The sequence below is a fragment of the Doryrhamphus excisus genome, linkage group LG13, assembly GCF_037039965.1.
Source record: "Doryrhamphus excisus strain RoL-2023G ecotype Guam linkage group LG13, RoL_Dexc_Guam_v1.1, whole genome shotgun sequence".
In the NCBI taxonomy this organism is placed as follows: domain Eukaryota; kingdom Metazoa; phylum Chordata; class Actinopteri; order Syngnathiformes; family Syngnathidae; genus Doryrhamphus; species Doryrhamphus excisus.
In genome coordinates this window covers 3,683,893-3,700,293 of record NC_136369.1, presented here as the reverse complement: position 1 = coordinate 3,700,293, position 16,401 = coordinate 3,683,893, and the positions used below count along the sequence as shown (strand labels likewise).

At 40.6% G+C, this 16,401-nt stretch overlaps 1 protein-coding gene across 2 annotated transcripts in view; it reads right to left on the bottom strand.

The window, feature by feature from the left end:
* Positions 1-16,401, bottom strand: part of LOC131139865 (protein kinase C-binding protein NELL1-like) — a 237,854-nt gene that overhangs the window by 68,144 nt on the left and 153,309 nt on the right. For both annotated transcript variants that reach the window (XM_058089792.2, XM_058089793.2), the window contains exon 13: positions 6,864-6,989. In XM_058089792.2, the coding sequence (XP_057945775.2) occupies positions 6,864-6,989 (126 nt within the window). The remainder of the gene's footprint in view (positions 1-6,863; positions 6,990-16,401) is intronic.

Here is a 16,401-nt window from a genome sequence, read left to right as displayed (position 1 = left end):
AAAGGGTGTAAAGTTTTTCCCCCAAGGACTTTTATTATATAACTTCAAGCTTTTTCTCTTTACAGAGTGCCCTTAGCTACATTTTTGCAGAGGTTTTTTTATTGAATTATATTTCTGCCATGTACCATGTGTACTGCAGACTGCGGGCTAAATGCTGTAGTTTGGACATCGCTGGCAGGAGGTTGAGTAATTTTAATCTGCATAATAACTATAGACTAGCTGAACCACCACAATCACCTCACTCTAGAAAGCATCCAGACGTGGCCTGCCTGTAACAGACGTATTCATCAAAAGCAGTTCTGTTCATTTCACTGCAGGCTTTAATTTCAGATAACCAATAATACATTGTCACAGTCGCAAAGCCATGATATGATGGCGCTCCCTTTAGCTGCCATCATAGGGCCTTTGGGCCGGTCGGAGTCTGCTTGGAATTAAGGTTGCTTGGAATTAAGAAAGTGAAACCTATTTTCAAATTTTACATAATGCGAGGAATAAAAAGACGACTTTGTATGTCAGTGCACGTACGTAGATACAGTATGTACGCCGTATACATTATATATACAACAAGTCAATGAGTGCCTGGAAAGTCATTATCACCCCTCAATAGCGTTTGCACATGCAAAAAATATAAATGTGGATACTGAAGGCTGAAGTTTGAAGAAAATAAGGACTTCTAAATATTTATTTACACAATTTGAGGGTAAACCCGTGTGTTTTGTTTCCGATAAACAGAGAGTTTGAAGACTATAATGTGAATCGGCATTACAAGACGAAACACAGAGAAATACAGATACAGTAAAGTCTCGTTATATCGATATTCTCGGGAGTCGGAAAAAATACAGATATAACCGGACTATCCATATATCCGATCCTGCGCCGAACTGCATTAAAAGTGGGCAATAATGCACTCGACATTGTTCTATACTATAGAACAATGTCGAGCAGCTTAAATCAATCTTTGCTTAAGGATTTCAATACCAAAAAAGAACACGGCGAACGGCTGCAAAGATTGATTTAAGCTGCTTTTGTATCAATATAAGCAGACCAAATTGGCTGGCGGGAGATGAAAAGGGCATCGTAGTAACCGGATTATCATAGTAACCGGGTATCGTACTAACGGAACTAATTATATCACAAAAGACTAGAAATTTGCCGGGAAATGAAAATAGTATCGTAATAAGTAGTAATTCGTTATAACCGATATCGATATAACGAGACTACTGTACTTGACTGAGGCTGAGAGAACATGGAGCTCAGAAGATTTGTTCCAAAGCTTGGAAAACAGCAAGGTTATGTTACCAAGCTACGCACTACAAGCTACAGCAACCAAGACCAGCTTCGTAATATCTCACAAAATCACTAAAATCTGTAAGACATTCTCTGGGGTGAAGTTGCTGTGCTAAAATGCCCGGAGAATAAATACTGGAACTATTTGAGAAAGTCCCGCTGTGCAGGCGAACCGTGACCAAAAGGGTAGCAGACATTGCTAAGAATCAACTCAAAAATCGGCTTTAGGCGAGAGTCGTGATGTCTGTGACACTGCCCAGTTACTTGTGTATCTCTTGAGCAGGACTTCAACATTACGGCAGAGCTGGCAGCAAGGATACCAATGAAAGGATCTGTTCTTGTCCATACATGCCACGTATCATGTGATATGGCTAGCTTCATCATGGTTGTGTTGGTAATACTGTAATATATTAATATTCTAATGTAGTACTATTAACCTTACCATGGACGGGTGAAGGTCCAGTTTCATCTTTATGTTCATGAAAGGCACATTAATGCCTGAACATGGATGATGTGTTATTATTGTACCCCAACTCCTTGAAACACAATAAGCACTTCACCTCTCAATAACAATGACAAACGGTGAAAATACAGGTTTTGAAATGCAAACATACCATCTCTTAATAGTGTTGATTTGGCTTACTGATCAATTCAAAATGTTTACACACAATTTCCTCTTATGTAACGTAACCGTATAGTAACCAAACCATCGACAAACACTGTCCACACGCTCAATTGACTGACCTTCACCACAAATCCCACATTTTAATGTTTACGTCTGAGGGGTTTATATCGCTGAGTGACAGGCAAACATCGCGGCAAATTCTGAATCTTTTCCCAAAGCCGTCACATGGTACAGTCGGCCAGCGAGGCTTCGGACGTCATCAATTCCGACCCCTCCCCCCAATGAATCAAGCCTCGGTACATGTTTTCGCGAAAGTGCCCACTCGATTACTCGACACGCGCTTCGAAACCTCTTGTAACATCACTACAAGGAGGTAAACGCATGCATGGACAAGCTTGGACTGAAATGTGTCAGATTTTCAGATCAGGTTTTGGAAAACAGGAAACACATCGGACTTTTGAAATGGATCTGTAACCCACTTTCATTGTCCAATCTTTAAACCACAGGTGTGGGCTTGTTTGACCACAAGAGTTTGGTTAACCAGAACATTTAGTTTTAACCTTCTGTCAAGAGCTTTTAAGTCAGTGGATGTTGTAACTAATCAGTTAACTTTATCAGGGACAGAGCATTTTTTTGCACTTCCAGAGGAGCATGGTAATACATCAGGTACCACACAGTTGTCAGATGGCTCAGCCTGGACAATATGTTTAAAAGATTTTGGCACAAGGAAGTGGAGATTCAAGGTTTTTGTAAGATGAAAGGTAAAAACATCCCTGAGCTCTCAGATGTGGACTGGATGGCAAAGGCAAGGTCATTTTAGTTCATGAAATGTATAACCTTGTGAAGACATGCATGAAAATGTTGCTGTTTTTTTTTATAGTCAAGCACAAAACAACACTCACTCTAAAATGCAAAGCCTGAACGAAGTCAAACTATCAGATAATCATCTCTGCAGATACTCATCCATGTCAGGAGAACTGCAGCTGCAGTGCTTTTAAAAACATGAAGGATGGAATACACCTGATTTATTTTCCCTGAGCATGCAGTGTGGATAATGCACCCCGTGATGTTCAACTGGAGCTCATTGACTTGCAGTCTGATACAGTACTGGCAGACCATCACTGCTGGATTTGTCATCTCTCAAGGATGAGAACTTTCCAAACACGAGGAAACATGCTCAGAAGATGTTGGCTATTTTTGGATCGACCTTCATATTTGAACAAACATTGTCAGCAATGTAGTTTACCAAATCCAGGAACAGATTCTCACTCACAGAGGATCATCTGTCAGATGTGCTTCGTATCTCTGCCTCAACCGGACTTTGATGCACTTGTTAAAATTGACCTTTTATGCTAATTTTCCGACTCTTTGTATTGCGTTGTGGACTCCTATAGAGCAGCTACACACAATAACCCACACAGAAAATCTTTTCGATTTTGCAGAATCTGCACTGATTCCAGCTTTATTTCCTCGCTTCCTACCAAAATGGTCTGTTTTAATTTATTCCACCCACGGCCCGCCTCCGAGCACACCCACTCCACTGTGATTGGTCACACTCCCAAGCGTTCCCAAGTAACATAATACTACTACTTCCGGACAATTGCCGAACCCCACTTTCTAATTTTGTGTTTATAAGAGTTGATAATAAATGGACTGTGGACTCATTGCGGTGTGTCCGACATTAATGCAGCTTTCCTAGTGAGAATGTGCTGCTTCTGCTTCAGCAACATATTTATTTCATGTTTATATTTATATTTCATGTTCACAAAAATAGTCCTGGGTGAATTGCGGTTGACAGATGAAAATAACTGATTTTGTCCATAGCTGTACATTTGCTGCTGTAAACCTGAAACAATGCAGCCCTAAATTATTATCATTTAACATTAAAAAAAAAAATCATGAGCAATAGTCAACTGTAATAATCACCTTCTATCAACAAATAGGAGTCTGAAAACAATCTCAAATAAGAATCCAACCAGCAAGTTTGAAAGAGCTTCTCATTTCTATGTGGCACAAACATCTACGTATTTACGAACAAAGTAACGTATGAAACTCTGAGCTAATGCAAGTGGAATTATAAATATACTGCTTTGCTGCATGAACGCAGCATGAATGGAATATATTAGATTTGAAGAGGAGGTGCACCGATTCAAATTTTCTGGCCGATCACCAATCTTCATAAAGCCTGACCTCCTGATTCCGATTTTCGACGATAAATATTATTTGTTAAAATATGTAACAACATTCACCTTCAGTGTTCCAATCTTATTTTGTTGAAATACACTGAACAATACAAACCGGTTGTTTTAACTCCACATGAGATAGTTCTCATAAATAAAAAATGAAAGGTACACGGCAGCGTTCAAGGGAACCTATTATGCTTTGTCCACTTTTCTGACCTATAAATGTAGTTAGAATGTATTCAGATAATGATGTTTGTTTATTCAGAAGTGAGCCCTGAAAGGAGTTTGGGATGGCTCAAAACACTCGGTTTCAGATGCCGTTGTAAAACTGTTCCTTTGTGACATCACAGAGGAGTGGGCTTCCTTATATGGGCGTGGCTGGAAGCCAGATTCGCTCTCTGCCCTCCCCCAATCTATGCTTTTCTGTTTACGAAACAAGCTCAGGCAGAAGTTATTGTAGGAGGTGATTCTGAGCAAGACAAATATATTTTCATCTTTCAACCACATTTCACACAGGACTGTTTGTGTGAGCATGAAAGTGAAAAATCCACCAAACTGAAGCCAGAAGAAGCGCACTCTGGCCAGGAAAGGTGTATTTATGTCCGTCCACGAAGGTGATGAGAACTGTCAGGAACACGGTAGTCCCGCAAAAAAATGTAATGACCACATTTCCACTACCGATGTTGTGCCAAGATTGTCTTTATAATTGTCTGTAGACATCCGGCTTTTCAAAGGTGCCTCTGACAAAGTTTGTCCAGCAATGAGGGCTCCTCCTCGGGCAGGTGAGGTTGGACGAGCACCAGCAGTGCCTACTCATACATGATAAGTCAGGGGGTCTCCGGCCAGTAGATCTCCTTAACACTTTTCAATTAGTTCTCCAAACACTTTATTCATTTATTATCAAGTCATATACCCACTAAGTTAGAAAGTGTTGTTCGCAGCAGTCAGGAAGTATTTTGGGAGTGTGACCAGCAACAGTGGAATGGGTGTACCCGAAGGCGTGCTGTGGTTGGAATAAATTTAAACTGATCGTTTTGGTGGGAAACACAAATCCAAGTAAATACAGCTGGAATAGGTGCACATTCTGGAAGATCTAGAAAGTTTTCTGTGCGGGTTATTGTGTGTAGCTGCTCTATAGGAGTCCACAACTCAATACAAAGGGTTGGAAAGTGAGCATAATAGGTCCCCTTTAACTGAATTATATTCAGTTCCTTTTCGTCTTTTATTTTTCAAATTTAAAAAAACAAATAAAACTTACACCACAGGTTACACTGCATACCTGATTTGAGCTTCTTACCAAACATAAAGTGCACAGTGACCGACAATGGCTGGTCGTCCAATGCCACAAACCCCATAATTTTCCTCGTAGTAGCTTTGCTCTTTTCACAGCTCATAAGTGCTAACAGCGGGTCACTGCCTGGCTCTTTGCTCCAGCTGGCTTTAGCTTTAACCTTAGCTTGATTACTAAGTTGTCAGTCAGAGAGAGCAAAAGGGGACATTGGCTGACTTTCAGACCTTTGCAGAGGAAGATAAGATTGGTGGGTCAGTTTGATATGAAAGGACTGGCAGATCGCGGATCCCCAAAATGAAGAAAAACAGCACCATTCATTCATTCATTCATTTTCTACAAGAGGCAAGAGGCGGGGTACACCCTGGACTGGTTGCCAGCCAATCACAGGGCACATATAGACAAACAACCATTCACACTCACATTCATACCTATGGACAATTTGGAGTCACCAATTAACCTAGCATGTTTTTGGAATGTGGGAGGAAACCGGAGTACCCGGAGAAAACCCACTTATGCACGGGGAGAACATGCAAACTCCACACAGAGATGGCCGAGGGTGGAATTGAACCCTGGTCTCCTAGGTGTGAGGTCTGCACGCTAACCACTCGACCAAAAACAGCACCAATTTATCAGAATAAACGCAAATTCATCATTTTACCATTTTAACCACATATTTGAGTTTGTTGGCAAACATTACACATTACGGAGTTTACAAAAGCGGTCTATAGTATAAGCTATCCTAAGTTGTGAGATAGCTGTTTGTAATCAATATATCATTCTTTCATGGCTAAAATTATCCTTCTAATCTTAAAAAAAGACAAGTAACATCTTATGATGAAGTAGCAACTTCTCAAGGGGAGTCCCAAGGGGCTTGCAGACTCATACATGGTCCTGTGGGTAGGTTGAACCTCTTCCACTACACATATGTATTTCACAGTCCCAATCGCAATTCACTTTTCTATACAACAGCATCTATTTTAATAACAGCATTGTTAAATGGCACCAGTCATGCAAAACTATACATTGGGTTTTAACATCAAATATGTTGTATACAGCCATTGATTGATATTTGTGTGTGGTTAAGGCTAGGCACACAATTTTAGAGATGTGGTTTTCCTCTGAACCAGTGCATTTACTGCGATTCCATGCCAAACTAACAACTGTACTGTGTGGTTTGGCAATGTTGTAAATTGTTGTAAATTTCGTAGGTGTTAAGTTCAGTTTGTAGCCTTGATTTTTCACATAACTCACAACAAATAAGTCAAAGTCTGAAAAGCATGTGATCGGTTAATCTCCGTCCTTGTTTCCCCATGTAAATTGCACAGCAAATGAGAGACAAGGCTTGAAAGTGGGATCACTCAAAAGCGACATTTCAAAATGACGCCGCAAACTTAATTCCCACTGTGCATGCCCAGCTGAACAGGAAATTGACTCACTGTCGAATGTGAAACCCGAAATTATCACCACACAGACATACCAGTGCAGGAAAATTCATCCACTCGGGTGAAGCCTGGCAAACAGTCACAGCGATGGCTTCCAGGCAGGTTGACGCACACCGTGTTGGACTGGCAGTAATGCATCTGTGTTGCACACTCATCAATATCTGGGAACAAAAAGAAGAGACACAGTGGATTAAAGCCCAATTTAGGCTGATCAGGCAGCTGATGAGGAAAGCGGCTGTAGCTCGAACAGCTTCAAGACAATTGCTTTAATCACACAGAAGAGCAATGTTGAGACTCAACTCCCCAGCCATCACGAGTGGCAGAAAACATCTTTAATTAACGATCTCAAGAAGTGATTCCTCATGTATTAAAAGAAGAGAGCAATATATTTGGTTACAGCGCAGGACTCTTATCATTAATTATGAAGATTGAGAAAAGAGTCCAGAATGAAAGTACACAAAGTGTAAACAGCAGTTGCCGCACCGCTCTAGAAAGTGAAACTTAAGTCTGTGTGCGTGAAAAGTGAAAGTGACAATTAAAGCTGGTATGAGTGAGAACAATGCATTTATTGAATGCATTTATTGTGTGTCTCCCAGTAATTTCCCACGAGTCATATCTAAGTGTTTCACAACCCTGATTGTGCTGTGAGTGTGTATCATGGTGGGTGTGTGTGTTTCCTGAAGTTATTAGAGTGACAATGCATTGAGTTATTAGACTGTATAACAGCTAACAAGAGGGGAAAAAGGTAATTTTTAGAATTGTGACTTGTTTCAGACACCAGATGCAACGGCAATGGTCTTACTTTTAGACAGAAGGGAAACACGTGGCGACACCCTCATTGTTAGGTTTTTAACACAAACAGGCAGTTTTAAAAGAAATCAAAACACAGCGGTTTTGTAGCTACTGTGTAGTACTTTTTAACTAATGAAACTTTAGTGAAGGTTAAAGGAACTCAGTTTGCAAATCGGGTGTATTGCCGACCAGGGGGACCTGAGAACTGCCACAGGCTTAGCTACAGGGGAAGGCACAGGCCATGGAAGACCTGCAGTAGACCAAATACTGTAAGTTTGTGAGAACTAAACTCAATCGCACGATTTATTTGACTTGCTTTTACACCCTTTTACAGGGGTGGGAATGACTGGGTGTTGAGGATTTAGACAGTAATTGAACCCGCAACGTCTGAAAGACTGCAGCACAAGGAAGTCAAACAATGCACAACGATGAGCCAATTCAAGAAACAATACAAGCAGTTGATGTTTGCTAAATACAAGGATGAAGAGTCTTGAACCAGTCATGATGTGCTATATATATCACTATATTGACACTTACTATGGTACCCATTATGTCATTGGATGCTCATATCACCTTGTACTTCGGTACGAGGTACATTATGAAAAAAAACAAAAACAAAAGAAAAACCTTAAACTGTATTATGGAAAGCAGGTAGTGAACAAATGTAACAGTTACTGATAGGGGTAGGATTTAATAAGCTTTGCTTCTTCCTACTCCTTTTGGACATGTGGAACTGTTAACTGATTATGGGATGCACTCAATTGTAATCTGATGCATGTTCAAACGAAATAAAACCATTACCATGTAGCATTATACCATAAGGGATGGTTTCCTCCCACATTCCAAAAACATGCTAGGTTAATTGGTGACTCCAAATTGTCCATAGGTATGAATGTGAGTGTGAATGGTTGTTTGTCTATATGTGCCCTGTGATTGGCTGGCAACCAGTCCAGGGTGTACCCTGCCTCTTCCTACCCTCCCGAAGACAGCTGGGATAGGCTCCAGCACCCCTGCGACCCTCGTGAGGATAAGCAGTAGAAAATGAATGAATGTTTGCTTTAAAGTGTGGGCCTGGGAAGTGATGTGTGTGTGATGTCAGCTAGCTAGAGTCGACTGTGTAGGCATAGACAAACATCATTCACACTCATTCATGCATTGATACCTATGGACAATTTTCGAGTCACCGATTAACCGAACATGTTTTTGGAATGTGGGGAAAAAAACAGACAACCCACACACACACACAGGGAGAACATGCAAACTCCACACAGAGATGCCCAAGTGGAGAATCGAACACAATATCTCCTGACTGTGTGGCCAACATGCTAACCACTCATCCATCATGCAATAACATAATAATGTCCTCAATGAATAAAAATATGTCTGTTTTCATTATCTTTCAAAACTGATGAGGCACCTCAATATTTGCAGTACCAAGCTACTGTATTATGTGTGTTTGTGTTTTTTTTCTCTCCTGGGGCGAGGTCTGCTGTCATTTCACACATGGAGTCATTTTTTTCAAATCTACCAGGGTGTGTCTGTTCCGTGTCTTCACTTCCCCCATTCCTCACTTTCCACATCTCTGCTGCTTTATTCATGCAGTGATGTAGGTCAGGACTGGAGAACAGCTAAAAATAAGACATGATAGAACTTGTGTGTGTGTGGTGGTACCGCCCCTTTGTGTCAAAGTGTGTGTCTGTGGACAGGATGTTGTGTGTCTTTGAATGTGACAATTCAGACAGATTAGACAGCGAGCGCCTGCATACCCACTTACTGTACGGAAGTTAACACAAGCATGTTTCTATTCAACAGGAACAATGACTCCTGGTAACCTTTGCGTATTAACAACCATCGACTTAGGGAAAAAATCACTTCCTCTGACAGATTGTAGTTCTTTTCATGTCTTTGATGCTCCTCTGCTGTTGCACCACATTGAGAAAGGAATACAAACAAATCTTAGTTTACCTCGCTATAAAAACACAGTTGCTTTTCCCTTGTTTTGTAAAATATTAATGCTTTGCAGCATGTTTGTATGTAATTTTGTTTTCTGTGATCTTGACACACAGTAGAGTGATTTGCCCCTCCAATTTGCATTCCCCTTCTTCTTTGACCTCCCTTTGTCACCCTCTTTATTTTTATTTACACCGAAATTAATCTCACTCAACAATTATGAGCCGTGATAATTGAGGCTGGCAGAGTGTGACACAGAGCGCATACATAAACACACTTGCAAATTTGATATTTCATTCATGTTCACATAATCCCTCTTTTTAGTGGAATTAATCCGCTAATAGTAAATGACAGTGAGAATTAAAAAAAATAAATAAAAACATGGAATATATTGAAAAATATCAACTAAATACCAGCGTACAGCATCAATTTCTCATTTAATGAAATCAGATAGTGAGGAACAGTTGTATTATCATGCATAATCTTGTTCCCTCTTGATCCCAGGTAACATAAGAGAGTAGCATAATAATGACTAATTACAACGATAATGGATTTGCATTAGTCTAGTAATGAATAAACTGATCACATTCTTATACTAACCCTGAGATGTCAACCGGTGATGGGAAACTCAATTCTTTTTACCGACTCATTGAAGTTAATTAGGTACCCGAGTCACTCGAGTCACTCATTTCAAAGCGCATGTGCGGAACAAGTTTGGTAGTTGAGCTATGGATGCGGCAATGAAACTCGGGTCTACAATAAGCACCCGTGAGGCAGCTCGGGCATTAACAGGACAGGAATACGTACAAAAATAGGAAAAATTGCAAGATAATCAACCCACAGACAGCACGCAAAGCCTGTAGGGAAGAATATTCAAATGGATATGATTTTTCTGCGGACCTCACAGCTAGGAGACCAGGGTTCAATTCCACCCTCGGCCATCTCTGTGTGGAGTTTGCATGTTCTCCCCGTGCATGCGTGGGTTTTTCCGGGTACTCCGGTTTCCTCCCACAAAAAGCGGTAGAAAATGAATGAATGAATGGATATGATTTTCTGCGTGCCATGCAGGAGAACCTTGCACACAGCCAAGTTGCACGTGCAAGCCGGAGGAGGAATACATGTGTTGCAAGTTTAAAAGTACAACTGAGCACATTGGCCAACCACAGCAGTGATCCCGCAGCCGGGAGCTGACATTACTCCACCAGTTGTAGGCCGTGGTTCGCCCCACCTCTGTGGACGCTTCTCAAAAACTGTTGATACATCAGTCAAATCTTAGCTAAAACCAGTAAACACCCTCTGTCTCATACAACACGATGCTTGTCTACCTGAGCAATATTGCCCGGATGAAGTCACTTCCAAAAATGAGGCAGACCTCCAATGGCTTTTTTATGTTCACTTTTATGTTCACTTTCAAAAATCGAACAATGTAGATTTCTCAAACACGCGGCCCGCGGGCCAAATGTGGCCCGCAGGACACTAGTTTGAGGCCCCGCCTTGATATGAAAGTTTAATGTTAGTGCGGCCCACGCAAGTTTGATATGGAAGCTTTATGGTATCATGTACCCAGAAAAAATTATTACGTTTGATTAATGTTCATGTTAAAGGTTAAATAACTGTTAATAGTTATCCTCCCTATCCGTGTGGAAGTGGTAAGTTTTTGGCTATTTAAGTTTAAAGGAAATAACTTGAAGGCTACCGTTTAGGTCGCTAGCTCTCTAGTTTGCGAGTTAGCATGTGTCTCAAGACCCTGCAGTTGCGCAATATGTTGTAAATAAAAAGAGTATAAATGTGACTATAGTCGTGTTTTGTCATGTCTACAGGGCTCTAATAATGCTTTGTTCATTTTAATCTAAAAAAATAATTTGTCTACCCACCAACTATATGTGGTTTCTTAAGTTTTTATTATTTGCCGTTTTATTATTATTATTATAATATTTATTTATTACTGATTGATTGATTTTCTTTATTCTTGATTTGTTTATTTATTTTTCATCTTATTTTGTGCAGAAAAATAAAAATTAAGATATTTGAGAACAGTGGAATGTTTTATCAGAGCTTTTATTGTAGAAAATCGGAACCAAAGAACTGAAAAAGTTTGTATATTTTTCTGTTTTTAATAAATGCGCTTTTTTTTTTTGAAAACCTGATGCGGCCCAGCCTTGCCCAGACCCTAGCTCCAGTGGCCCCCCAAGTAAATTGAGTTTGACACCCTTGATGTAGAACATAATTACAAACAAGATACTGTACAACATATTTAAGCAACTAAATTTATTAAATTTATCTTAATTTATTTTTCAACAAAAAAATATGCAGTTTTACTTTTTCAGCTGAACACTACAGTCATTTTTCACATTAAATGTGAATTACTGAGTGTCATTACTGAGTGTGTCAAATGTCTACATCCACACAGCTTCCCCATATTGACGATCAAAGTAAGTCTGTGTTTCTTCAGACTCTTCTCATGGCTCTTATTTGAACAGAGCACTGGTTTTATTTTTTTTACGTGGTTTGGGCCAAGCGATTTTCATGAAGGAGTTTTGGTCTCCATGGAGAGGTGTGCAGAGACGTCAGATAGCTCAAAAGAATGACAAAACCCCCTCATCCTTCCAGGCTGCTAATACAACCGACCTAAAAACATAATCAGCATGCTATTCACCCCACTCTGATGCAGCACATCTTCTCTTGAATTCAGAGGAGAAAAAGACCAACTACCGGTAATCCATTTAATTATACAGAGCTTTTAGAAAGCAGCATTACTTATGGCCAGCATTGTCCTTCAAGATGTGCAGAGAGAAAAGATCATTTTGCTGTAGAAGATCAGAGGCTGCTAAGGAGCTTGCAACTTGCCATGTCTAGAAGAAAGCAGCTCATGGGTTAGGACAAGCGTGAGGTAGGGGAGGTTTCATCTAGCTGTCAGTCTGCAACACTCGCCACGAGCTGCCATTCACTGCACGGCATACTGACAGACGTTCACACGTATGACGACTGAAAGTGTGACAGAGTCCGTCTGACAGATGGGGCAGAAGCGTTTACCGGGCTGACAGGTGCTCGGGTGTGTGTGTGTGTGTGTGTGTGTAAAGTTAATGAATGTATAACAGTGTGCCTCCGTATGTCAAATCATGTTTATGTTTACCAAAATGCTTTTGCATAGCTGATTGCTGATTGCACATCTACACACATTTACAAGCAAATCAGAATTGACTTGTTGACACTTAGGGCTCTAATTTGGTGGTGCAGCGCAAGGTGGCGCAGGGTCACGCATAATGGAAACTCAACCTGACGGCAGCTGAAAGTATGATGCCAACTGGGGCCGACTCTACAATCCCTCGAAATCAACATTTTAGAAGTGAAAAATCTGTCAGAAAAAAAAAAAAGCACACGATAGGCTCCACTCATCGCTCATCTCCGTGGTTCTGCTTCTTCATATACCTGATCGCCCGTCCCGCCCCTCCCCTTAATCATCCAATCACAGTGGAATGATGCGCCTTCTCTCCACCCTCTTTTCCACTTGCGCTAGTAGGAGGGATGGAGGCGTGGGTGCGTGGCTCTGCGCTAGACTATGACGCTCTCGAAATTTGCAAACTGCGTCGGCGCAAGGCAGGTGCGCCACGCTTCGTCTAAAAAATTAGAGCCCTTAGACCAGGGGTCTAAAACTCAATTTACCTAGGGGCCACTGGAGCTAGGGTCTGGGCGAGGCTGGGCCGCATCAGGTTTTCCAAAAAAAAAAAAAAAAAGCATTTATTAAAAACAGAAAAATGAATAAACTTTCTTTGGTTACGATTTTTTACAAGAAAAGCTCTGATGAAACATTCCACTGTTCAAATATCTTACTTTTTATTTTTTCTACACAATCAATCAATCAGTAATAAATAAATATAATAATAATAAAACGGCAAATAATTAAAAATTAAGAAACCACATATAGTTGGTGGGTAGACAAATTATTTTTTTTCAGATTAAAATGAACAAAGCATTATTAGAGCCCTGTAGACATGACAAAACACGACTATAGTCACATTTATACTCTTTTTATTTACAACATATTGCGCAACTGCAGGGTCTTGAGACACATGCTAACTCGCAAACTAGAGAGCTAGCGACCTAAACGGTAGCCTCCAAGTTATTTCCTTTAAACTTAAATAGCCAAAAACTTACCACTTCCACACGGATAGGGAGGATAACTATTAACAGTTATTTAACCTTTAACATGAACATTAATCAAACGTAATAATTTTTTCTGGGTACATGATACCATACAGCATCCATATCAAACTTGCGCGGGGCCGCACTAACATTAAACTTTCATATCAAGGCGGGGGCCTCAAACTAGTGTCCTGAAGGCCGCGTGTTTGAGACCCCTGCCTTAGACGATCCAGCCATGATTTATTTCTTAATGAAATATCTTCTGGAAGCAAAGCATCGGTTGAAGTATGCTACGTGTGGACTGTCATGGCGAGCTGACTCACAAATTAAATATACTCTAGCAAGTTTTTTTTTTTTTTTCTCTAGTTTAGGCATTATCAAATAGGAACACGTCTGGCTCAAAAGGGTACATACAAAATGACTCAACTAAAACCGTTTTTTTCAACCCAAATGATTCGGGGCTACTGTAAAAAACAAACATTTATCCATATTGTAGCAATTCATTTTCTTAATATTTCAACTGTCTCCAGCCAGTCGTGATATGGACAATATCATTGACAGCAGGTGGTGACATTTGGTTCTCATTGTTTTAGACTCCTGATACATATCCTGCTTTGCTTTATGCATCAGAACACCTGGCTTTGTCAAGAGGGTCATTATGAAGGTGCAGCATGTGTTTGTTTCAGATGACTGGTTCAAGTTATCAGCAAACTCTTACATTCATTTTAATTCTTGGAGGACTATGTTTGTAATTAAAGAAAAAAAAATACTACAATGGATATTTACTGCATACCTGCATAGATAAACAATGAGTAAGGAGTAAGCTCGCAAACAGGGAAGGTGATCCACATTTTGCTTCACCCTCAAGGTGTCCTGCATCAGTGTCACCGCATCCTCATTCAAGGCATGCGTGAGACCCCAGAGACCAAGTGGAGGACAGCTGAAGATAAGGAGAGGTTGACTCTTCCATACAGACTGTTTGTAATGTTCCAACATGTCCTCAGCTTACATTTCGGAAATATTAAGCTTCTATGTCTAGGGTTTAGCATTCCCATGGAGGTTCAGGGGTGCAAGAATGTCGATTTTGCCATTTCCAAATAACCGAAACATTTGTAGTGACCACTTCCATACATCAAATTATATGTCTCTAATACAATCCATGAATACCCGACCAGCCTTCTCATTAATAGTAAGGTTGTGGTTCTGCATCATATTGGCATGCACTCTCAGTGTTTTGACACATTTCACACCAGACAAGAAAAACATGTTGGTATTGACTCTGAAAAATAGTGAAACCATTCATTCATTCATTTTCTACCGTTTATCCTCACGAGGGTCGCAGGGGGTGCTGGAGCCTATCCCAGCTGTCTTCGGGCGAAAGCCGGGGTACACCCTGGACTGGTCGCCAGCCAATTACAGGGCACATATAGACAAACAACCATTCACACTCACATTCATACCTATGGACAATTTGGAGTCGCCAATTAACCTAGCATGTTTTTGGAATGTGGGAGGAAACCGGAGTACCCGGAGAAAACCCACGCATGCACAGGGAGAACATGCAAACTCCACATAGAGATGGCTGAGGGTGGAATCGAACTCGGACCTTGCAGGCCATATATGAAAATTGGTGACTCCAAATTGTCCATAGGTATGAATGTGAGTGTGAATGGTTGTTTGTCTATTACAGGGTGTTCCCCGCCTCTCTTCCGAAGACAGCTGGGATAGGCTCCAGCATACCCGCAACTATAGATTATAGTGATTATAAGCGGCATAGAAAATGGATGGATAGAAAAAACATTCATACACTACTAACTTTTATCACACTAATTCACTTTCTCTGGAGGAAAAACCTACGTGATAAGATAAGTCTTTCTCACATGTTAATTTTAACATACAAACATACAAAATGCTGTCGTTTTCCACTTCCAAGATGAGCCTCTCGTCGTCTTGATGACTTGATGACCCTGCAGTACCGGTAATGATTTCCGACCTACTGCCAGTGTACAGGCAATAAAGAGACGTAATGCAGTGCTTTCAGACTGATATAATTTTGAAATGCACCGGGAAGGTTTGAACTTGAAGCATCTGACTTTCCCTATTTGGGATTTCAGTCTTGCGGAATGCATCCGGTAGCTGCACCGGTACTGCAACAGATTCAGTATGAGCCCAGGTTCAAATTGTATGGAGGTTCTTTGTGATGTTGAATATGCGTGTGGAAAATATGTATTGTCCATGGTAAAAACATGTATTGATTCAGTATTTAGTAAAGCAAACTACCTTAACGGAGCCCATGCTCATCAATCTGAAGGAAAGGCATAAAACATATAGCCTGGAAAATTAGGTGGCTCAGACATACATTTTTTAGACATCTGATAATGGACTCCTCATAGATTGCCAGTGACCTTTTAACCCTGTCTTTCACCCTCCCTGACAATTTATCAATATTGTATTATATTCTAATACAGTGAAATAGTAACATGGACATCTGTTCAACTCCAGACACCCTGAGACCTTGTCACAGATGTATTCACTGTCTACGACATGGAACCACAGGCTCGGTGTGTTACATATACACGCAACAGAGGAAACACGAGTGGTGGCTCGCCTGAGACGACCGAGTGCCCTTGGATTGCGATCCATCTGCTTGGTCTGACTTGCCGATTAGTTCTGCATCACTGCACAAAT